Source organism: Lucilia sericata, unplaced genomic scaffold (genome assembly GCF_015586225.1).
Source record: "Lucilia sericata isolate MDLA Ls3-8-SP2 unplaced genomic scaffold, ASM1558622v1 Contig000264F_arrow, whole genome shotgun sequence".
In the NCBI taxonomy this organism is placed as follows: Eukaryota; Metazoa; Arthropoda; class Insecta; order Diptera; family Calliphoridae; genus Lucilia; species Lucilia sericata.
Genome location: NW_023994289.1, coordinates 34,226 through 58,795, shown reverse-complemented (window position 1 = coordinate 58,795; position 24,570 = coordinate 34,226). Strand labels below are relative to the sequence as shown.

The window sequence follows — 24,570 nt, the reverse complement described above, 5'->3', positions numbered from 1 at the left end:
TCGTAATAATCGGACCTCATTTGACCCCATCCCCCATACAAAGTCCCCTTAATAAAATGACTTGATGGTCTATATTCACTTATAAACACTAATATCACTATGATATTCTGTATAAATAACTTTAATGTAAACGTAAATCCTTTTACCAAAATTTATAAGTATAGAAGCATATTAACCTCCTACCGCCGTATAACAACTCTTTTAGAAAATCACTTTTTAGTCAACTAATTGTTAAAATATTTCTGAATTAAGGTGAAAATGAAATGAATGACTGGTGTAGGGTATCATATGGTCGGCCTTGCACGGCTATAAATTCTTACTTGTTTTTCTATATATTTAGTTTTTTCCTAAAAAGTTATATTTAAGTCTGAAATATGAACAAATAACCAGACATAAACAAAATACTTTTTCACCTTTTTTACCATAATTCTTAACCTAAAAAATATTCAAATACTTAATTTAAGAAAAAATAAATTAAATAAAGTTAAAGAATTTCTAAATTATAATAAAATCTCAAATTCAAATTTTTACCTTTAATATCTATAACCATGACACCACAGATGAAAAAGGATTTTCAAGTTTGTATGCAGTATTTGAGCATATACACACGACTATAATTGAATAGTCTCCCGCTAAGTATTAAATAAATATTTTTCTTTGTAAATTGGATACAGGTTTACCAATGGCAACAAAAAAAAAGGGGTACAAAATACATACATACACATTAATCCATTCATTTTAGATACAAACAGCCAACCACCCAACCATCCGAAATAACGCTTTATAAAGTGGAATAAATTAAAGCATTAAAACACGTGACATAAATGTTGTGTTCCCAGGGGAGACCAAAAATGAAAATCACCCCCCAAATTGGCAAAAATAAAGCAAAGGAACATGAACAAGTTACTATTTTGAAAAAAAAGCAATGAATTTTATTCAAATTATAAAAACTCATAATTGTAACCTTGATTGTAATCGTTAAGAAAAATACAAACGAATAAGTCGTAAAAAATTTCCATGTGAATTAAGCCAATCAACATATATTTGATTTATATGATTAAGAAAAATCTAAAAAAATTGAGAATTTAATAGTAAGACATCAGGGAGAATATCGTAATCAAACACCACGTTAGTGTTTGTAACGCACAATAATATTGGTCCGTCCGTCCGTCCGTCTGTTTGCCTGTCTGTCAGTCCACGTACACCTTGTAATCAAACTAAAGGTCCCAATTTTGAAGATAATTCAATAAAATTTGGTACAAATTGTTCCATTATTTCACCCAGCCTCTATACAACTTCTCATAACTGGTGTAGAGTATTAAATGGTCGGCCACGCCCGACTATAATTTCTTACTTGATTTGGAACAACCATTTAAAATGCTAGATTTATTTACAAAAAATCGATTCTGCCCCACTGTGTATGAAGAAGAAAATACACACACATTCTTCGATACTGGTTATTTAATTTTCCCCTTTGAGGTTTTATTGATTTTCATACAAAATTGTTGATTAATTAGAAACAAGTTATTAAAAGGGAAAGACAAAGTTTTAGAATTACCTACACATGTTAAGATTTATGTATGTTGTCTTAATATGGGATAGTTTTTACATTGGCATATTAATCACCTTTATTACATACTAGCTATACCCAGTCTACTTTGCTAACCTAAAAACATAATAAATAAAAATCCAATTTACGATTTTTGAAGATTCTAGGTCTAATAGTTTTCCAGATATGTGTTTTTTTTTCGTATTTGCCTGAAATGGGAGATGCTATGCCAAGCATTTCAAGCTCCCTAATAAAAGTCTGTCCATTTTTTCCCCAAAATGTTCACATGAATGTTAAAGTTCTTCTTGTAAAATTTGAATATTCTAGCTTTAATAGTTTCGCAGATAAACGAATTTTAGCATTTAATCCATATGGGAGGTTCCAAGCCGTCTATTGCTTTTTCGCCCATTTTTTGTCCTAAATATTCATGTTGATATTAAAGTGACTGCAAAGAAATTTGAGAAGACTATGTTGTCAACGTTTTTCATACAAAATTTGAGGACTATAGCTGTTCCATTTACTACGATATACGACTTTTAATATTTATCTTGTGTGTGGGCGTGGTTTCTCGCCCACTTGAAATTTTGAAGTGAAAGGTAGCCTAACAGTACCTTCTACACATACAAAAAGACAATCTGAAAATTTAGCAGACTATAAACCCCAAACAAACTAACAAACATTATTTTTTATATATAGATTACAAACCATTATCAAGGTATTTAAAAGAATGTAATCATTATTAGGAAAATAAGTCATAAATACCTTTAAAGGATACACAGCAATTACAAGAACTTAAGTTAAAAAACCTAAATAAAATGAAATAATTCATTGACATTATGAACACACTCCCCCTTAATAATGAAATCAACCCAGAAAAAAAAACAATTGATTAAAGAAAATCTTTAAATTGGCAAAAGTGTATTTAGTGTCACCACAACTGTGACCGCAAGACGACCAAACTACCAACAATACAAACAATTTCCCATCGACGATGTGGTACAATACCACAATTAATCTGCCTGTCAACCGGGCAAAACATATTACTATTACAGTAATGAATAAAGTTGTATGTTACAGATACCTGTAGAATAAATAAAACTATAGAAAATTAATTCGTAGTAAGTGTATTAAGTTACTCAGTTACTGTTCCGTACAAAAACAGTGGAAACTCTAAATATAAACTCCAGACGGAGAGGTAAAATTGGGGGTTATAAATTCTTGCAAATCTTTTCTGATTTCATACAATATAGAAATTCTTTAATTATTGTGTTAATTTTAAGCTGAGGTTTTACTGTATGCCATTTGTTACGATTCATCAAGCAGAAAATTTATTGTTTGCAATTTTATGAAATTTTTTTCAATAAATTATTTTTATTTTTTGATTTGAGGTAAGATTTTAATTTATTATTTCTTTTTATTTACAGGATGGAAAGATTCTATTTTATCTTTACCAAAAAAATGGCTTTCCACTGCAGAATCGGTAGACGAATTTGGATTTCCTGACGTAAGTATATAAATTAAAATAAATAGCTCCTTTTTTTCGAAACTCGTTGACCTTTTAACAGGCGAAAGGACAGACAGACGGACGAAAATGACTAAATCGTCCTAGAAAACATTCTAAGGAGCCACATTTTCTATGAGTTACAAACGGACTAGCAAAATCAATATACCCTCCTTTATTGTGACGATGATTTTAAAAAAACTACAGTTCAGATTAATGATTCAGAACTACAGTTATAAAACTTGAAATAATCCAAATTATAACCTCGAAAGTAAACTCTCAATAGAAATACCTTTTGAAGAAAATTCATTATTATAATCACATACTTAGAAGTTCTACAGAAAAATGTTTAATTGTAAAACAAACTTTTAGCATCCCGAACCAGAACTACCAACAATAAGCAAACAGAAAAAGAGAATATAAATAAACAGTAGTTGTTTACAAAGAACAAACTTTAATACTGTTTGTTATAATTTGTAATGCAAATAATGTTAAATGCACATGCATACATACTACTTATACACATACACATACATACTTACTTTATATTCCTTTCCTTGAATGACATCTCCCCCTCACAAGTTATTTTTAATGTTGTGTTTTAACTTCTGTCTATCTGTCTGTCTTCACTTTCAAGGAAATCATTAAGTTATAAATACAGAACTGTTGTATTGTGGATGCCACAGTTTCCGGTACACATGTACACATTAAATACATACAATAACATTTTCATTGTTGACATTCTGTTTTTTGTCTTTATCTTTTGTATTATTTTTCGTCTGCTAATATATACGTAAGTTGTTGTGTGTATGACACTCCAGTAATTCTGATTACTGTAGATCTAATATTTAACTTTTATTTGTCAAAATGTCCTTCCGATTGGCATTCAAAATCAAATAAAACAAGTAAGAAAGTATAGTCGGGCGTGGCCGACCATATGACACCCTACACCAGTTATGAATATTAAATGTAATTTATTTTTCATAATAAAGCATTTATCTTGAATATCACCTTGATTCCGATTTATTTAAGCAATTTATTGACGAAAACTCGGGGATAGGAGCAAATGTGGACCGATCCCGATAAAATGGACCAGGTAGATTTGTATTTATATAATATTTGTCTGTGCTAAATTTCATTGCAATAACAGTTTTAATATATTAATTTCGGATATTCAAGCCATTTTCTGAAGGGGACTTTATATGGGGACTAGGGTCATATGAAGTCCGATCATTTCGAAATTCGGCGAGGTCGTCAATATGACCGGGTTGACTTGTATTTATATAATATTTGTCTGTGCTAAATTTCATTGCAATAACAGTGTTAATATATTAATTGCGGATATTCAAGTCACTTTCTGAAGGGGGCTTTATATGGGGGCTAGGGTCATATGAAGTCCGATCATTTCGAAATTCGGCGAGGTCATCAATGCTTGTATAAAACTTAGTAATGCAAAATTTTATCAAGATACATCTATATTATACATAATTATGAGCTCAAAAGCCATTTTCGGTGGTTCGGTTGTATGGGGGCTAGGTGAAATAATGGACCGTCCTTGAGTCAAAACAAACATGTATTCCAAATTTCATTAAATTATCTTGAAAATTGTGACCTTTACGTTTACATGGACACACGGACGGACATCGTCAAACCAACTCAGAAAGTGATTCTGAGTCGATCGGTATACTTTAAGGTGGGTATAGTACTAATATTTTAATGCGTTACAGCACAAACGCATAATACACTTCCCACTATAGTGGTGTAGGGTATAAATAGGGTCCAAAGGGAAAAGTTGGAATCGGTGAAACGTTTTTAATACAAATATTTGAAAATCGTTGCTTCCTGATATACATAACTATAGCATCTCCCGAATGAAAAAAATAAGTTGATGGTATGTTCCCAAAACATTATCAGTTGTTTGGGATCACATTAGGAAATATGTAAATAATAGAATAAAATGTCTACAGTTTCTTAAAATTAATATTCGAATACGCTTCACTGAAGAAAAATTTCCTACAATTTAATCTGAAGTTAAAAGATCTGCAAAAATTACGGATACACTCAAAAAATGAATTGAAAATTCCTTATATAGATCAATCCGGAGCGATTTTTTTCAGTTTGATTTAAGTTCAAATGCATATTTGATTTAATATAAAAATAAGACCAATTCAAGAATGTTAAAGATTAAATTATCCCAAAATTAGGTTAATTTTAGCTTGATTCGTCTGGATTTCAGAAGCTGTCTAATCAGTATCATGAAAAACATTTCAACGAAAAAATTTTATTACAAAAAAGTTAATTGCTAATATTTAAAAACAAGAATTTAATTTGTTGATATCATTTTTCAAAAAAACTCAAATAAAATAATCTTAACTAAATGAGAATTGTATGTTAGAATGTGAATAAAAGTATTTTTGAATTAATCAAAAAATTACTTTGAACATTTATTTTCGACAATTATCCCTATCAGCACTGTTGGGTAATTTGAGGTATTTTATATATAAGTCGACAAATTTCGTTCTCTTCAAATGTCAATTGCAAGATAAGTTAGAATTGTCAATAATAATAGCGAACAAAAAAAAATAAAGTCTTACAAAAAATTTAGAGATTTTTTTGTTAAAAACTTACACTGATTAATTGACAAATATATAAATTGACATGTCGAATAATGGCAAAGAAAACTTTACTGGTCAATGCTGCAAAAAAAGATAGAATGTTTAGATGACAAGGATAAAAAAATAGACAGACAATTTGTGAAGAAACAGTAACGAAATTATAATTTACATTTATTTTCTTGATAACAAGCTATAAAAGTAAAAATCGGTTGATAAAGTTTTAAGTTTTATTGATCAGGGATATTTTTTAAAATTTTGCCAAAATGTGAAACATAAACCTTACTTTTTATAAAAATTTAAGACGATTTTTGTTGGTCGTTAGCTTGTATTTGGAAGTTAGGATCTGGAACCTATAACATATTTAAATGTATTTAGGTAGTATTCCAATCCATTGCATGAGGGCTAGGCGAAATCGTGAACCGATACCCTCTACCTTTCTCCATTCGGACCGTATAGTGTACTTTAAACCGACAAACAGACGAGCGTACATACATGACAATATTGTCTTAAAATCTAATAAAGGGCCATATTTTTATACTTTTCTTTTAAGAAATTTATCATCCTTTAAATTCTGCAGTGTTCGGTCCACAATTGGACAGGCCAACATAATCCTATTCCGGGTTTTCTACAAAATTCTGCAAAATTTATATATTCTAGGGAATTGTAATATATTAAATCTCTGTAATTTTCGGTTCACAATTGGATTCATCTAACATTAAAAACCCTATTCCGAAAATCACTCAGATGTTCATATAACTGTCGATATCCCTACATATGATAACAATTCAGTTTAATTCCAATAAAAGAGTGAAAAGAGAAATAGTGGTAATAAACGATCTTATTTTTGAATCATAAAGACTTAAAGTCCACATATAGGGTCATCTTCCGATGGGGCTTATCATACCAAATATGACTTTGTTTCTCCTGAAAAGTTAGCATTGGTGGAATCGTACTATTTTCAGTATAACTATTTAGTTCAATTATTCTTTTAGAAGAAATCAAATAAGGGGCTTTAACTCAAAACATTTGCATTCTTAAAGTTATAAACATCCAAAATAACTTAATAATTCCCTTTCCACTATATGATGTTAGACGATATTGATAAAACAAATGATAGAATACATCAAGTTTTTTACTGCCATAATATGTTTTCCTATCATTTCTAGGTGTTAAAGCAACATTATTTTTATATTTTTTTTTTTCGAATTTGCAGACAACATGAATTCAATTTTGCAACCCTCAACGAACCAAACTTTAGCTATTTCTTTCGAAAGAATAAAAAGTTAAAATTCTATTTTATATTCACAACATCAACACGAAAGGAATATTGAAAAAGAACGACAACAAACTACATTTCGCTAGAAGGGAAGATAATTAAAAGAATAAATTTATATTTAAGAAACTAAAAGCATCCAATTATGTACATAAAGTTCTGTTGCATAGTTGTCTAATTATACCCTACACCACTTTAGTGGGGAGGGTATATTGGATTTGTGCTGATGTTTGTAACGCACAATAATGTTGGTCCTATACCCACCTTAAAGTATACCAATCGGCTTAGAATCATTTTCTGAGTCGATTTAGCTATGTCCGTCCGTCCGTCGGTTCGTCCGTTCGTCTGTCCGTCCATGTAAACTTTGTAATCAAACTACAGGTCGCAATTTTGAAGATAATTCAATAAAATTTGGCACATGATCTTTTATGGTACCGTAGATGAAGCCTGTTGAAAATGGTTTACATCGGTCCATTATTTCACCTAGCCCCCATACAACTGAACCCGCCGAATAGTGCTTTTAAGTTCATAATTATGTTTAATATACTCATATCTCGACAAAAAGCTGCAAAAACCAAGTTGTATACAAGACTTGATGACCCTCACGAATTCCGTAATAATAGGTTCTCATATGACCCTAGCCCCTATGTAAAGGCCCCATCAAAATTTCACTTAAATGTCCACAATTTTATTCAACAATAAACGGCTTAAGTATGTATATCTAAAGCAAGGTACAATTCAACCTAAATGCTTTATTATGGCAACTAAATCACATTATATTTTTGTCAAAGGTGTAGGGTATTATATGGTCGGCCTCGCCCGACTATAATTTCTTACTTGTTTTAAAATTTACTTTATAAAATGCGAAATTTAGAACTAAGCCGTCCGTATGTTATTAGAAAACTGTAGAAAAAAAAGAATTCATTAATTTCCAGATCTGCATAAGTATTGTTAAAGAATTTTTATCTAAGCCATATAATAACCATAAAACACCAGAATAATAGCAACACTATGTATTGAAATATTCCAACTTAAACACCACCACCCCTTATTACTTCGTTCAAATGTCTGCTTAGCTAAAATGTCAGACATCGTGAAACTCATTTCAAACTAGACTAACTTTTCTAGACCTCTAGGGAATTGTAAAATAAAAAGTTTTTAAGGGTTAAAAATAGGAAGAAAAATCATAATTCTATGTGTATTTTCGATATTGAGATAAAGCAAAATATATAATCATCTAAATTCTCTAATGATTAAAATGATCATTTATCTACATATTTTCCAATAAAACCTAATGATCTCTGTCGAATCTATTGAAAATTATTGAAGATTTGAACATGCATATTGGGAAACTTTAATAAAGTTCTTCATAATGCATGTAGATATTTTATTAATGATTTGCAAAAAACCTTTCATTTTCAGACACTCCCAAAGGTACCTGTCCCACCGTTGGAACAAACAATGGCCGACTATATACGTGCATTGGAACCCATAACAACACCAGCCCAATTAGAACGTACTAAGGCCATTATTAAGGAATTTACAGCACCAAATGGTTTGGGTCCAAGATTACATCAATATTTAGTAGATCGTCGTGAAAGCGAAGAAAACTGGGTAAGCTATTGTTAACAAATGTACACAGAGGGAAAATTGAATATACACGCCTGGTACCAGATTGACACCAAACAAGGGATGTTATTAAAAATTTGGTTTATTTGGCGTTTATTATAATCACCATCAAAAAATATCTCAAACATGTAAAATTAATTTTGAAAGATAGCCCTATTTATAGACTTAGGTCATTACGGATCGATCCTTTTTTACCACTGTTAACTTATTAATTAGATTAATGATGTATTGCATTATAATGTAATGATATTAATGTAATCATTAGGTTGATTTTCGAAAAAGGACCCTATTCCTTGACTAAGGTCAATTACGTACTGATCATTGGTATTTTGAAGGCAGTTATGGAAATTAATATTATATTTTGAAAGTCCCGTTTTGGCGATATGAAATTTTCAATATTTTTGAAAATTTTCATTACACTAACTTCCGTTTGCGACTCATATCAACTGACTAATTAATTCGTTTTAGATTTTTTTGATGGTGATTATAAAAAGTATATTAATGTTTGATAACTTTTATTTTTATCAAAAAATGTTTTCTTAAAAACAAATCGTCTATTAAATAAGTTGCTAACAATTCGATTTAAACAAAAGGTGACGCTAATTTGTATATATTAATAGAAATTAGTGATTAGTCCACAATTTGTCAAAGATTTCATATACGTGGAAAATACTTTAAGTTAAAAATTCAGAACTACTACTTAAGTACGCTGATAAAACATTAATTCAATAAACATAATTTATCAAATTTATTATTTGTTGTTATTAAATAACAATTAATATTACTAATTTTTTTTTTTTTTTTTTGTTAATAGCTTATCTGTAGATTTTAGATAAAATAAATACACAAGTTTATTAGGGTGCCCCATAATGGAAGTTCCCACCGAAAATTCTAAATTACTATTTCTCCAAATTTTTGTCCAGATCTCAATATTAACTGAGATGAAATTTAATGAGTTTTATGATATATTAATATCTGTTATAATTAATGAAGAAATAGCTATCTGAACTTCTTTGGACAATTTTTGCTAGGACCAATAGGTTAAAAGTTACACCCATTTGAAATAAATCCTGTATGACCAAAATGTGCAAATGTGAACCCTTCTAACTCCGGCAGTTCTTAACAGATAGAGCTAAAAATTTGTGTCTGGCCTACTATCCAATAGTACTAACCTTGAAAAATTTCATCCAAATGGATTTTTTTGAGTTGGGTCACTTCACATGAAATTGCCCATATGTATTTTTATACCCTCCACCACCACCAGTGGTGATAGAGGGTATATATAAGTTTGTCATTCTATGTGTAACACCAAGAAATATTCATCTGAGATCCAACAAAGTATATATGTTCCGGGTCCTTATCAAATTCTGAGTCGATTTAGCTATGTCTGTCTGTCTGCCTAAAACTAATCAAAAGAAAAAAAAAAAACAAATTCACCAAAAATATTCATTGTTGTCCTAAGCAGTTTGGTATTGAAAATCAGCAAAATCGGTTTACAACGTTAAAAGTTATGAATTAAAATTTCAGACTACCTCGAAAAAAATTAAGTTTTTTTTCGTAAACTTAAAGTCGTTTTCTCAGAAACTACACAAGATAATTCGATGAGTTTTGTCACACGTTATTTTTTTTACCCAGGGATTAATTATGTTGAAAATCAAAACAATCAAAATTTCCCATAGCCCCCATACAAAGGTAGGTACATATTTCCGGAAATGGATTTATCGTTAATAACTTCCTCAAATATATCGATATGAACTTAAAATTTTGCACATATAAATATAATATCAACAGAAATCATACTAAAAACCTAGATTTATATCGGTCCATAATTGGTCATAGCTCCCATATAAGGCCCACTTTCGAAAATCATTCAAACACGCATATTTCACTGATAAAAAAAAAGCTATCGAGATTCGACAAGAATATGTTTAGTGTATGTATAAATCACTCTACAATTTTTTTTCCGAATCGGTCCATAATTGGTCATAGCTCCCATATAAGGTCCACTTTCGAAAATCACTTAAACGAGCATATTTCATTGATAAATAAAGCAATCGAGATAAAATTCGGCACGAATATGTTTTGTGTATGTATCAATCACTTTTTTTCCGGATAGGCCCGTAATTGGTCATAGCTCCCATATAAAGGCAACTTCCGAAAATAACTTAAACGTACATATTTTATTAACTCATAAAGCTATCGGGGTAAAATTCGACGTGAATATATTTTGTATATATAGATAAATATTTATGCGAAATTTTTCGCAGATCGGTCCATAATTGGTCACAAATCAGTCGATCCATAAATAGTCATAGCTCTCATATAAGGTTCACTTCTGAGAATCACTTAATACCACATAATTAATTATTAAATGATTATAGCCGGATAGAATTCGACATGGGCTTATTCTGTGTATAGATAAATCATTCTGCTAAAATGTTTTGCAATTGATCCTTTATATGTCGTAGCTCCCATATTAGGACAACAACATCGTTTAAAAAGTCCATATCCGAAAATCACATAAAATAAATGTTTTTCGACCTAATCAAAATAAGTTCCATATATGTATGCATAAAGAAATTACTAAATGATAGTACCCTCACTACGGAAACAAAAGCTATGCCGAGTTATCTATGGGTTTTAATAAAATGTAGCGTGCTGGTGGAGGGTATTTATGATTCTAACTTGTGTTAAATATAAAAAAAAACTGGAAAAATCTTAAAAAATAATACTTCTATCTGTGACCCAGCTCATTAATTACTGACCCGAGGATACAATTTTGAGAAATGGTATCTTAGAATGAACAAAGCCTAATCGCTAAATCGATTCAGACAATTATTTAGAGCCGATTGATATAGAAATATTAGAGCCAATATTTCTATGCGTTACCTACATTAGAACAAACCCAATATACAAATATTCAATACTTTTGCAGCAACTGATAGCTGGACTGAATCGGTTATATTTTATTAATTTATTCTAATGCAGCATAAGTTTAAATTCACTCAAATCCTTAGAAATTTCCAATTTATTTAAAAAATAAAAACATAATTCGCATTAACCAAGGACTTGAGTTCAAGTATCTCTAGTTATGCTAAACTAAAAGATATTTTACAAATAAGAATACAATAAAGTATTTATGTTATTTAGAGCAATTGTATGCGTTTATTTATTCATTGAATCTTAAGGGAAGACTATAATTCCAATATTGAAGCAAATTAATAATTTCTATTTTTCTTTTGGTTGTGCTATTGGTGGAGGTGTGCCGAGTGATGGTGGTGTTGGTGGCACACTGGGTGGTGTAGGGAAACTAGTGTTTGGTGTTGGTGCAATAGGTGGGAGAGGTACGTCAGATGGTGTTGAGGGTCCGGTAGAGACTGGAGGTGTTGGAAGGCCTGGACTTTGAGTTGTTGGCTTGGCAGGTTTAGGAGTTGTGGATTTTTGAGTTGTAGGTGTAGGAGTTGTGGGTTTGGGAGTTGTATCTTCGGGATTTGTATCTTCGGGAGTTGTATCTTCGGGAGTTGTAGGTTTGGGAGTCGTAGGTTTAGTAGGTTTGGGAGTCGTGGGTTTGGTAGTTGCAGGAGCAGCAGTGGTTGGTGTTGGAACCTGTACACATTTAACATCGGTGGTTTGTGCTAAATATTCGCATGAAGGAGCTGGAATAAAGTTCGCACAATCTGTACATTGTTGGAAGTAATAGGTGAAGTATGTATTAGCTGGGCATTTCATTAGCTGAGGTTTGCCAAATTCCACACATTTGTAATAAGTTCCAAAATCTGAATAATTTGGCCATAAAACTATAACATCATTGCCAAGGCATGGGGTTATAAGAGTTGAATTGTAGACTACATCGCTGTCACAGACACCGGCAAAAGCATGATGGGCTAATGCCAACACTAAGGCACAAACAAATACTGAAATTATGCGAAAGATTCTGTTAATATCAATTGGAAAATATTTTTTTTAAAGGTAAAAATCTCATTTTTTTTTTTTTTTTAATAATTTACCAGATTTCATATTAATAATACTGGATCAATTGCTTCTCTAGTTATTCACGTTGTTCACTAAACACGATATAGTTAACACTGATTACTTTCTACAAATCATTGGGTATTTATTTGATTTCTTTATTTTCGATGTCTACAAAATGTTCTTGTGTTGTATTTTCAGAATACATATCTTTAAATTCTGTTCGGAAATATGAATATATGTATGTGCCACTGTAGCTTTGTGTGAATTTTCAAATTTATTTTTAATCATATTACACATGAATGTCACTGATTTCATTTATTGACATTCGGTTTTGACGTTGTTTTTTATTATTATTATTTTTTTTTTTTAATCAGGACAAATACTTTGTCGATATCAAGATTAAAAAGAAATCAAAAAAAAAACTAAATACAAAATGACATATCAACTATTTGACGCTGACAATTTTAAATTAGTAGTTAACAAAAACAAACGTATAAAATTACTAATGTTTTCGTCAATATCTATGTATCTATTCCGAATTTTTTTGAAATTGAGACAAATGCAAAACTTATGAACACCGATAAAAAAATTATATGCTTCAACATATACATACATACACACACATGAAGATGATATGCTTTCAACGGAAGCTATTTTATATTTGGCTAAACTATTTCTTAACTATTCGTTAAAGGGCTACGCTCGGTGTATAGTGTTTTTCTTCTATTAATTTTAAGAGCATTAACAGCATTAATTTACTATTAAATATTCAAATCTTTAGTAAAGAACATTTTAATTTGGGTTATATAAAAGTTTAATGAAAATTATTTTTAAACTTTATAAATCTTTAAAAAATTATTTTGTTAATAAACTTCTTTTAAAATAAAAGCTGCTAGAGATATATTTATGAAAATTTGCAGATTCGGAGCTAAGATATTTTTAGTGAAATTAGAATATGTTTTTCAATAAAAAGAATCTATATCTATATGGGGAATTTCATGTCAAGTGAGCCAACTCAAAAAATCGGTCAAGAACTGCCGGACTTAGAAGGGGTCAAAGTTGGACTGGACATTTTAGTCATACAGGGTTTTATTCAAATGAGTGCAACTTTTCACCTATTGGTCCTAGCAAAAATTGTCCAAAGGAGTTCAGATAGCTATTTCTTTATTGTTTCCAAAAAAAATATTAAAATATTTAAATATTTTTTTTTTTAATTTTTTTTGTTTTTAATTGTTTTTTAAATGGGCACCTTTTTTGCTTAAAAAATCGTATATAATTTCTTTCAAGGGTTTTATAGTCCCATAATGGGATGCGAGTGGGATATCTATCAAAAAAATTATTTTTTAACTCAAGAATAAATATTTTTTTCAATATTTGGTACTTAATTTTCCACAAATTTTTCAAAATGGACTTTTTTTGTTTTTTAATTTTTTTTTTTTGCTCAAAAGAAAGCTTAGACTTAGTGGGATGGGATGATTAAAGGAAATGGTCTAAGCTTACTTTTGAGTAAAACATCAAAAACGTCCTTTTTGAAAAAATAGGGGAAAATTAAGTACCAAATGTTGAAAAAATTTTATTCTTTAGTTAAAAAATCATTTTTTTCATAGATATCACTCTCGCATTCCATTATGGAACTATAATGCCCCTCAAGGAAATTGTATAAGCTTTCTTTCAAGCAAAAAAAAAAAAAACCCATTTGGAAAAAAATTTAAAAAAAATGTTTAAAATTAAAAAAAAACAAGTTAGAGTGCTATATTCGGCTATGCCGAATCTTAAATACCCTCCACCAGCAAACTACTTTTTATTGAAACCCATCTAACTATCTAATTTTTAGATAAAATTTTTGTCGAACTAATTTTGATTAGGTACAGAAAAATTTATATTAAGACAGCAGTTCGAAAAAATTTTAATAGAATGATGTATCTATACACAGAATATGGGAGTTGTGACCAATTATGGACTGATCAGGAAACAATTTCGTATAATGATTTATATGCAGAAAAAGATCAAGTCTTATTTTACTCCAATAGCTTTATTAATCAATGAAATATGTGCGTTTAGGTGACTTTAGGAAGTGGACTTTATATAGGCACTATGAGCAATTAAGGACCAATCTGGAAAAATTTCGCAGAGTGATTCACATGTGCACAAATCAGTTTTTATCAAGATATCTTTATTTGATAATTAAATATGTGCGTTTAAGGGATTTTTGGACGTGGACCTATTACGAAATATGGACCACTCCAGAAAAAAATTGGTACAATGTTTTATATGCCTATTCGCAAAAATTTTCGTAGAGTGATTTATGTAAAGACAAAACATATTTGTGTAGAATTTTCTCAAATTAACTTTATTTGACAATGAAATATGTGTGTTTAAGTGACTCTCAGAAGTGAACCTTATATAGAAGCTAGAGTGCTATATGCGTGTAAGTGATTTAAGAAAGTGGACCTTATATGAGAACTATGACCAATTATGGCCCTATTCGGGAAAAATTTCGCAGAGTGATTCATATTTGGACAAAACATGTTTGTGTCGAATTTTATCAAGATAGCTTTATTTGATAAAGAAATATGTGCTTTTAAGTGATTTTCGTAAGTGGACCTTATATGGGAGTTATGACCAATAATGGACCGACCCGTAAAAAATTTATAAAATTTGTACGTACACAAAACATATTCAAGTCGAATATAATCCCTATAGCTTTAGAATTCAATGAAATATATGCGTTTAAATGATTTTCGGAAGTGGACCTTATATGAAAGCTATGACCAACTATAGGCCTATCCGGAAAAAATTGCGCAGAGTTATTCACGTTTAGGCAAAACATATTTGTGTCGAATTTTGTCAAGATAGCTTTACTTGACATTGAAATATGTGCTTTTAACTGATTTTGGGAAGAGGGCCTTATATGGGAGCTATGACGAAAAAGGGACCGATCCGTAAAAAAAATAGTGAAATGATTTGAATGCACACAAAACATATTTCTGTCGAATTTCATCCCGATAGCTTTAGAATTCAATGAAATATATGCGTTTAAGTAATTTTCGGAAGTGGACCTTATATGGGAGCTGTGGCCAATTATGGGCCTATCTGGAAAAAAATTCGTAGAATGATTCATGTTTAGGTAAAACATATTTGTGTCGAATTTTATCAATATAGCTTTACTTGGCATTGAAATATGTGCTTATAAGTGATTTTCGGAAGTGGGCCTTATATGGAATCTATGACCAATTTTGGACCGATCCGTAAAAAATTTTTTAGAATGATTTGTATGTATACAAAACAGATTTGTGTCGAATTTTATCCCGATAGCTTTATAATTCAATGAAATATATGCGTTTAAGTGATTTTCGGAAGTGGACCTTATATGGGAGCTATGACCAATTATGGGCCTATCCGGAAAAAATTTCGTAGAGTGATTTATATTTCGACTAAACATATTTGTGTGGAATTTCATGAAAATAGCTTTAGTTGACAATGAAATATGAGCTTTTAAATGATTTTCGGAAGTGGGCTTTATATGGGAGCTATGACCAATAATGGACCGATCCGTAAAAAATTTTGCAGAATGATTTGTATGTATATAAAACATATCCAACGCGAATTTTATCACAATAGCTTTATTCATCAATGAAATATGTGCGTTTAGGCGATTTTCGGAAGTGGACCTTATATGGGAGCTATGACCAATTGTGGACCGAATGAGATCTACGTTGAAAGTATGATTTCTGTTCATATTATATTTACATGTACAAAATTTCGTGTTGATACCGATATATTTGAGGGAGTTATTAACGATAAACTAATTTCCGGAAATATATAACTTTGTATGGGGGCTATGGGAAATATTGGATCGATTGTAAAGATTTTTAACATAATTAATCACTACCCTGAAAAAATAATGTATGACAAAATTCATTGAAATATCTTTGGTAGTTTCTGAAAAAACTTCAAAAGAATTGTGGAAAAAAACGTAATTTTTTTCGAGGTAGTCTGAAATTTTTACTCATAACTTTTTACGTTGTGAACCGATTTTGCTGATTTTCAATACCAAACTGCTTAGGATAATAATAAATATTTTGGGTGAATTTGGTTTATTTCCTTTGCTTAGTTTTAACGTGAGCGTGTTTTACACAGACAGACAGACGGACAGACGGACATAGCTAAATCAACTCAGAATTTGATAAGGACCCAGAATATATATACTTTGTTGGGTCTTAGATGAATATTTCTTGGTGTTACACACGGAACGACAAACTTATATATACCCTCTATCACCACTGATGGTGGTGGAGGGTATAAAAATTATTATTTATCTTAACTTCTTTGGACAATTTTTGCTAGGACCAATAGGTGAAAAGTTACACTCATTTGAATGAAACCCTGTATGACCAAAATGTCCAACTTTGACGCTCTCTGACTCCGGCAGTTCTTGACCGATAAAGCTGAAAATTTTGTGTCTGGCCTACTAGCCCATAGTACTAACCTTGGTCCAAATCGGAAGACATCGATTTTAAAAGTTGGGTCACTTGACACGAAATTTCCCATATGTATATTAAACTGAATATATTTTATTTTTAGTTTCCATGTTTGGTTTTTTTTAGTTTTTTGGTCCGCGGGGAATATAATATTCCCAGGTGGTGGACAATCTGCCCTCCCTTAGCTTAAGTGATTCTAAAGCTGGGAGAGGACAGATGGTCCATCACCACCCCCATTCCGCCACCCGGGGACGCGCTCGGCAGGAAAAACTTGAAATTCCGTTTGTAACATATCGAAATATGAGTCGTAGACGCACGAAAGTGTATATCTATCGCTAAAATGAAAAAGTACATACACACAGAAAACAGATCGATAGGAAATCGGTTTCCATTATAAATATTTGGTAAAGTTAATTAAAATTCTATCGCGCATATTAAAAAACTATAAATATGAGTGATTTTCTATGTTAAGAACCGAAAAATAATGATTGTAATCAAATTATGGCTATAAAAATTTCCGAATTGGTAATTTCAACCGAATTGTATCTTTTGTGAAATGGTTTTTATTAATTCAGTAAATACAGCAGAATTTTATTTAGCTTTACTTTAGAATTCTAAATATTAGTAGTTGTAACCGAAAAATTTGTTAAAGCGAAAATTTTGAGTCAAATAAACTACGTACCATCATTGCAACTAAATATCAATTATAAATACTTAAAAATTCGATTGTGGTTAAAGAACATAAATAAATTCGATGTTTCCAACCGATTGTTGACATTCACAAAAATAATTATTAAAGAAAATAAAAGAATTGTGAATTATGTAAAAATATTTAAAAAAATAAACGGAATTGCGGCTTAATTTTAAAGGATTTAGGTGAAAAGGTAATGTTCAACATAAAATAAAGTTTGTACTTAGTTGCTTTTAAGATTTTTAATGCGTTTGCAGGAATAAAAGCAAGGAATCCAAATCTCCAATGAAATTCAAATCATCCAAAGGAATGTTTTGCAAAAACTAAAGGAAAATCTTTTTTTACGACAAAAATAAAGGTCAGGCATGTAATGTATCCCAAAATCTGATGCAAGAAGTGTTTTATAATTATTTTTATCTGTAAACATTTATATTTTATAAAATTTTATTGTATACAAATAGAATCCACAAATATGTGTATAATAAATAATATTTCAAGTAGTAATACTGTTAGTTTCTATTTATATTACCGAATTTCATTTTGAAACTATTATGATTTCCATATATTCTATATTGCCAATCGAATTTTTCAGTCATCCCAATAGAATTATGGGATAGTTGTGGGAACCGACTAAATTCGATTGGAAACAAATTCGGTTACCACAACGAATCTGTTTTCTCTGTGTATATATCTCAATTTTCGCATTTTTGAAATCTTCATACTCAACTCTATAATGTGTCAATTTTTATACCATACACCACTATAGTGGGGAGGGTATTATACGTTTGTGCTGATGTTTGTAACACACAAAAATATTGGTCCTACACCCACCTTTAAGTATACCGATCGACTCATCACATTTTGAGTCGATTAAGACATGTCCGTCCGTCCGTCTGTCCGGCTGGCTGTGCGCAAGGTACAGGCCGCAATTTTCAAGATAATTTGATGAAATTTGGACCAAGCATGTTTTTTGGCACAAGGACGAAGCCTATTGAAAATGGTTGAAATCGCTCCATTATTTCACCTAGCCCCCATACAACCGTACCTCCCGATTTGGGCTTTTTATGCCATAATTACGTCAAATATGCTATTATCTCTCTAAAAATTGGCACAAATAAGTTTTATATAAGTATAAATGACACTGCAGATTTTCGTAATGATCGGCCCTTATTTGACCCTAGCCCCCATACAAACCCCCCATCAAAAAATGTCTTAAACGTCTAAAATTGACTTGTAACCATTTGTATCGCAATGAAACTCAACATAATTAACTATTATTTAACAATATATCCTTTTCCCAAATTTAATGAGGATCGGCCCATGTTTGACCTATACTCCTATATAAAGCCTCATTTAGAAAATTTGTTTTTTATCAATAAATTGCTTAAATACTTTGGAATTAAGGTAAAATTCAACATAAAGTTTCTTTGTGAAAAATTGAAATTTTTAAAATATACTCATGGTGTAGGGTATTATATGGTCGGCCATGCCCGACTATACTTTCCTACTTGTTCATAATATGGAAATTTTTAAATGTGTTTTACGTTCTCATGAAGACTACAAGAAAAAAAAAACAACTTATGTACTTTTGCCTTTTTATCACTGATATATTCTGGTCCTTATTAAAATCTATGACGATCTTGCCATGTCCGTTCGTCTGTCTATCTGTCCATCCGTCTATCTGTAGAAGGTGCTAGATAAATGAAAATTTGCATAAATATTTTCTATTGATAAGGTTTGTTTGCTATTTCGACTAACATGGGAAACAAAATAGCCCTACCAAATTTTATGATCCTACCCCCTTCAAAAAAGACTTTAATGCTCATAACTAGAATAAAAATACCCGTTTAGTATCTCTCTACTAAATTTTATGAGGATCGGTCCAACATACATATGAAGTCCTCTTTAGAAAAAAAAAAAGATGATAATCGGTCAATAACCGGACTCCTTAAGAAAATATCTTTAATGCTCATAACTAGTTTAAAAATGCCCGTATAAAATTAAACAAAATAAGATTTAATGAAACCAAAATATTTCTACCAAATTTTATGAGAGTCGGTCCATAATTTTAATTTTGCAACTAAAATAAAATTCGACAAACATTGCTTTTTGAAAATAATTATTCATTTTTTTTTAAATCAGTAGACCAAGTTCCCATTGAACACCTTGGTTCTAGTCCGTAATTAACATTAATTTACAAACATACGCTTTTATAGTGGGTATATAAGACTCGATATAGCCGAATATATGTAAATAGCACTCTTACTTGTTCTATAATAATAGAAGTCGAAATTTTATTTTTATTATTCACCATGTATTTTTGAATCATGGTGGACACATTAGTGGAATTGCTAATATTCATATTAATAATAAAACAAATAAGGCTTTATAGTCGGGCATGGCCGCCCATATGATACCCTACACCAGTTTATGTTAAAAATATTGATTATTTTTTAAAAATAAAGTATTTAATTTAATTTTTAACTTAATTCAAAAATATTTTAACAAAAAACGGATTTTCTAAATGAGGGGTTATATAGGTACAGGAAGTTAATGATCATATCCTTATAGATGTTGGTAGAGGGATTTACGTCTACATTAGTTATTTATGCAGAATATCATCGTGATATTAGTGTTTATTTTGACCATAGGGTCAAATGAGAGGCCCGATCATTACGAAAATCGGCAGTATCATTAAGAATTATATAAAACTAAGTATTGCCGATTTTTGAACTGATACAAGAACATTTAACATATTTATGAGCTCAAAAGCCCTATTCGGGGGTTACGGTTGTATGGAGGCTATATGAAATAATGGACCGATTTTAACCATAGGCTTCGTCCTTGGGTCATAAGAAGAGTATGTGTCAAATTTCATCAAAATATCTGGAAAATTTCGACCTGTAGAGTGCACACGAGGTTTACATGAACACACAGACGAAAAGACAAATGGGTGGATGGACGGACATAGCTAAATCGACTCAGAAAGTTATTCTCAGCCGATTTGTATACTTCAAGGTAGGTGTAGAACCAATATTTTTGGGTGTTACAAACATCAACACAAACGCTTAATACCCTCCCACTATAGTGGTGTAGGGTATAATTATAGGAGTACATGATCCACAACTAGGTCCTATTTAATAATTAAATAGGACTACTAGAAGATTCCAATTGATCGAGAATCATTTAGATTCAATTTCTCTAAAATTCTGTAAATAAAATATTTTACTTCCAAAAGGTTTAAGTTCAATATTTGGAGACTATAGTTCAATGTCAAATATATCAATATATATTTAAAAGTTTCCTCATTTATAAACCATATATCGAGTGTAGTTTCATATCAAAATTTATAAAAAAATAAATGAATATGTGAAATTTAAGTAAGTCAATTCGAAAAATGGCCTTCTGTGGGTTATTAAATCAATTATGAAGCAAAAACTACAAAATTTCATAATATTGGCCTTCTATGAGTTATTAAAACAATTATGGACTAAAATCTACAAATATTTTCCAACTTTCTACAGAGAGGCGGACGGACATACCTTTATCGTTATATAATTAGAAAAGGACCAGTATCGCTATTCAAAAACATTTTAACGAATTTAATTTCAGCGATTTTTTCGTTAGTTTTGTATTGTATTCTTTGACGTTACATTGCCGATACTTTTCGTTAACTAACGACTAGGTTAACGAAAAGTATCGGCAATGTAACGTCAAAGAATACAATACAAAACTTTTGACTTCTTATATTTATATCGATCTTTGTCGTTAAAACATTATAGATTTGAAAATTCGTTAATGCAACTGATATTTGTCGATGTGTTACAAACCGATAGACAAATATAATAAACCCAATTTTTTGATGGTCGGTAAAAAGTAATTAATTAAAAATAATAGTGATAACGACAAAAAACCCGAATAATAAGTATATATAATATAAGTTTTGGTCGATTGGCATATTGATATCAATCATAGCATTATTGTTGTAATTATATTGAAATAATTTAGTAATGTTTGCTTAGCAATGATTTTTGCAAGTGTACATATGTATGTATGTAAGTATATAATGTAATCTATAGTTAATATTACCGCTAATCTCCGCTTGTATTTTTTATTTCATATTATAGAATATTCAAAATAAAATAGACATTTATTTAATTATAGTGTGTGTGACCTGGTTGTAGTGCTAATTACTTAAGCTTTTGGTGATTTTTTGGCTGGAGCTTTTGGTTTCTTAGCCGTCTTCTTGGAATCCTTATCGGTTTTGGGTTTTTTGCCATTCTTGCTGGGCTTAGCCGAAGACTTCTTTTTGTTGGTAGTTGGTTTCTTGCCTGCAGCGACACTTGGTTTCTTGCTAGACTCGTTGGCAACAACTGGGGGAGTGGGAGCAGGAGTTGGAGGTAATGGTGCCAAAGGTTTTGGTGCCTCCTCTACAACTGCGACAACTTGTTCTTCTTTTTGTACAGGTTTGATTTCTTCGTGCTTAGGTGTTTCAACTGCAGCAACTGGGGGTTTGGGAATTTCAAATGGTAATACGGCTGGCTGTAGAGCAGGCATTTCAACAACAGGTGAAGGTTTCAATGGATTGAAAATAGGGGGATGAGGAATATTGGCAATTTCCAAGGGTGTTAGGAAACCATCCTTATTAGGTTTGCTGGGAATAGGAGCAGCTAGTGGCAAATCTTCTACAGCAGGTGCTGGAATATATCTATTGGGAGCAGTGCACGATTGCAAAACGAATGTGAACACTTCTCCAGGATTACAGGTTACAGTCATTGGTTTTGCAAATAAACGTGGGCATATATAATACTCCGAGTTACTTTCATAGCTGGGCCAACGTATGCTAAGTTCCGATTTGGCGCATCTCAATTCGTATTTTTTGGCTTGAGCAATAGCAACAAGGCTCAAGGTGGCTAGCAAAAGTCCGGCTGTACATACAAAATGTAAATTTATTTGTTTTAAAAATATATTTTTAAAATATGAAATTTATTTATTATTTTCTTACCTTTCATCTTAAATATTCTTTCGTATTCCGTATCCGTTTGCAAAAGATGAAAATGATGAACTACTTTGATTTTTTAATAAATTTCATTATTTATACCTTTTCGAATTTGTTATTGTTTTTTTTTTTTTAATTATTTGAAATATTTTTAATATTTTATTTCTCCCAAAAATAAATGATTTGTTGTTAGAGATAACCGAGATAAAAGACCAAAAAATATACATGCATTTTGATAAAAACTAATTTTGACATTTCGTAATTTAATAGATTCACTTGGTTTTTTTGATCTTTATCGATATCAATATTTTTGATAACATTTATTTGAACTTTTTACAAGATTTTTCTTATTTTAAAATAAGTATATATATTTTTTAGGAATAATAATAAAAACAAAGAATCGGTCAGTGAAGCCATGATAACGAATCGTTGGATACTTTACAGAAAAAAATTCTATCAGAATATCGACTAAAAGTGTAATTTATTACAGAAACTATGTTCAATTTGTATTTTTATTCAGGTTGTTTAAAAAGCTATTAAATATAACGAAAAACAACAAGTAAGAGAGTTATAGCTATTCGTCCATAACTAATATTAAGTGAATTTCGGACTTAGGTCTTTAATGATCGGTAATTACTATAATAACATGTATGGAGCTAGGTCAACTCGTGGTTCTATATTATCCATACTATGTAAATTAAACTTATCATTTACAACAATAATGGCACAAATCGAATAAAAGTTTTTGTTCGATTAATTTATTAAATTATAAATAAAAACTGAATATTGGTAACTGCGTTAAGTCCAGGCAAGTGTAACGAGGCACGCCATAGGGCACCGCAATCTCACCACTTGAAATGTTTCTAATGCTTTGGTGCTACTCAACTCAGTCCCAGAGATCTTGAATTAAATACAAACAAGACAGAACTGGTACTATTCACAACAAAGACCGAAATTCCAAGGCTAATCCACCGCAGTTAGAAAACTGCGAAATTCTCTTGTAAAACTATTCCAAATATTCAGAAATTCTACTAGATTCCAAATTGGAAACTGGACATCGAACACAGAGTCAGAAAAACAATGGTTGCCTACTACACTTGTCCCAAGATGTTCGGGTTAAAATCCTAACATAGTCATATGGATGTATACAACTATAGTACGTTGTAGTTCTTACATATAAATCTCTTAAATGGTGGACTTCAACTAAAAATAAATGTATTGTTAGTAGAATAGTTACACAAAGTTCCGAGATCAGCATGCATGGGAATAATAAGGTGATCTAAGAACTAGTCCTTCAGAAGCTCTGAACACTATATTGCACATTCAATCTATAGATCTTCATATTATGGTCATCTCTGACTGCATTGCAGCGAGGCTTAAATCATATAGATGTCAGAAATCAAAAACGTATGGCTAGGATTCTAAATCTACTAATCATACGACTATATTATCCCGCACACGGACTTTGAAGGCTTTTGTTTGTTCCAATACCACAACCTCTCTATTATTTAGACAATGTAAGAAGGATTTGTCAAGGCACTGTCTGACATTACCCTAAAATGGGTCCTTGCGAATAGAGACTACTTTGGTAGTGAGCAGCCAAATGCGCTAGCCAGAACGGGGTATGCTTGAGTAGTAACTCCGTTGGGTTCTACCAAGAGTAGTATCCTCAGGTTCTTTCCCCGAATTTTCGATTAATCGAAAACAAATGTTCGTGTTATTCTTTATTCCAAATTGAAAAGAATGTGTTCGTTCAAAGAAAAAATAATTTTTATACCCACCATCAAAAAACACATCGAAATATTGCTCATAGACCCTTAAAAGTATATACATTCTGGGTCCTTATTAAATTCTGAGGCG

The 24,570-nt window shown here is 30.9% G+C and overlaps 3 protein-coding genes across 3 annotated transcripts in view; 1 reads left to right on the top strand and 2 right to left on the bottom strand.

The window, feature by feature from the left end:
• The window catches only part of LOC119602903 (choline O-acetyltransferase), an 84,461-nt gene that overhangs the window by 54,311 nt on the left and 5,580 nt on the right, over nucleotides 1–24,570 (top strand). The window contains exons 2-3 of the mRNA XM_037954702.1: nucleotides 2,974–3,053; nucleotides 8,361–8,552. Of these exons, the coding sequence (XP_037810630.1) occupies nucleotides 8,400–8,552 (153 nt within the window). The 5' untranslated portion in view covers nucleotides 2,974–3,053; nucleotides 8,361–8,399. The remainder of the gene's footprint in view (nucleotides 1–2,973; nucleotides 3,054–8,360; nucleotides 8,553–24,570) is intronic.
• On the bottom strand, nucleotides 11,704–12,795 carry LOC119602906 (peritrophin-55-like). The gene is made up of 2 exons (XM_037954706.1): nucleotides 12,575–12,795; nucleotides 11,704–12,481 (listed from the first exon to the last, which is right to left on the bottom strand). The coding sequence occupies exons 1-2, from the start codon at nucleotides 12,582–12,584 to the stop codon at nucleotides 11,796–11,798; spliced, it is 696 nt and encodes a 231-aa protein (XP_037810634.1). The 5' UTR covers nucleotides 12,585–12,795; the 3' UTR covers nucleotides 11,704–11,795.
• Nucleotides 21,786–22,812, bottom strand: LOC119602905 (pollen-specific leucine-rich repeat extensin-like protein 1). The gene is made up of 2 exons (XM_037954704.1): nucleotides 22,717–22,812; nucleotides 21,786–22,639 (listed from the first exon to the last, which is right to left on the bottom strand). The coding sequence occupies exons 1-2, from the start codon at nucleotides 22,721–22,723 to the stop codon at nucleotides 21,906–21,908; spliced, it is 741 nt and encodes a 246-aa protein (XP_037810632.1). The 5' UTR covers nucleotides 22,724–22,812; the 3' UTR covers nucleotides 21,786–21,905.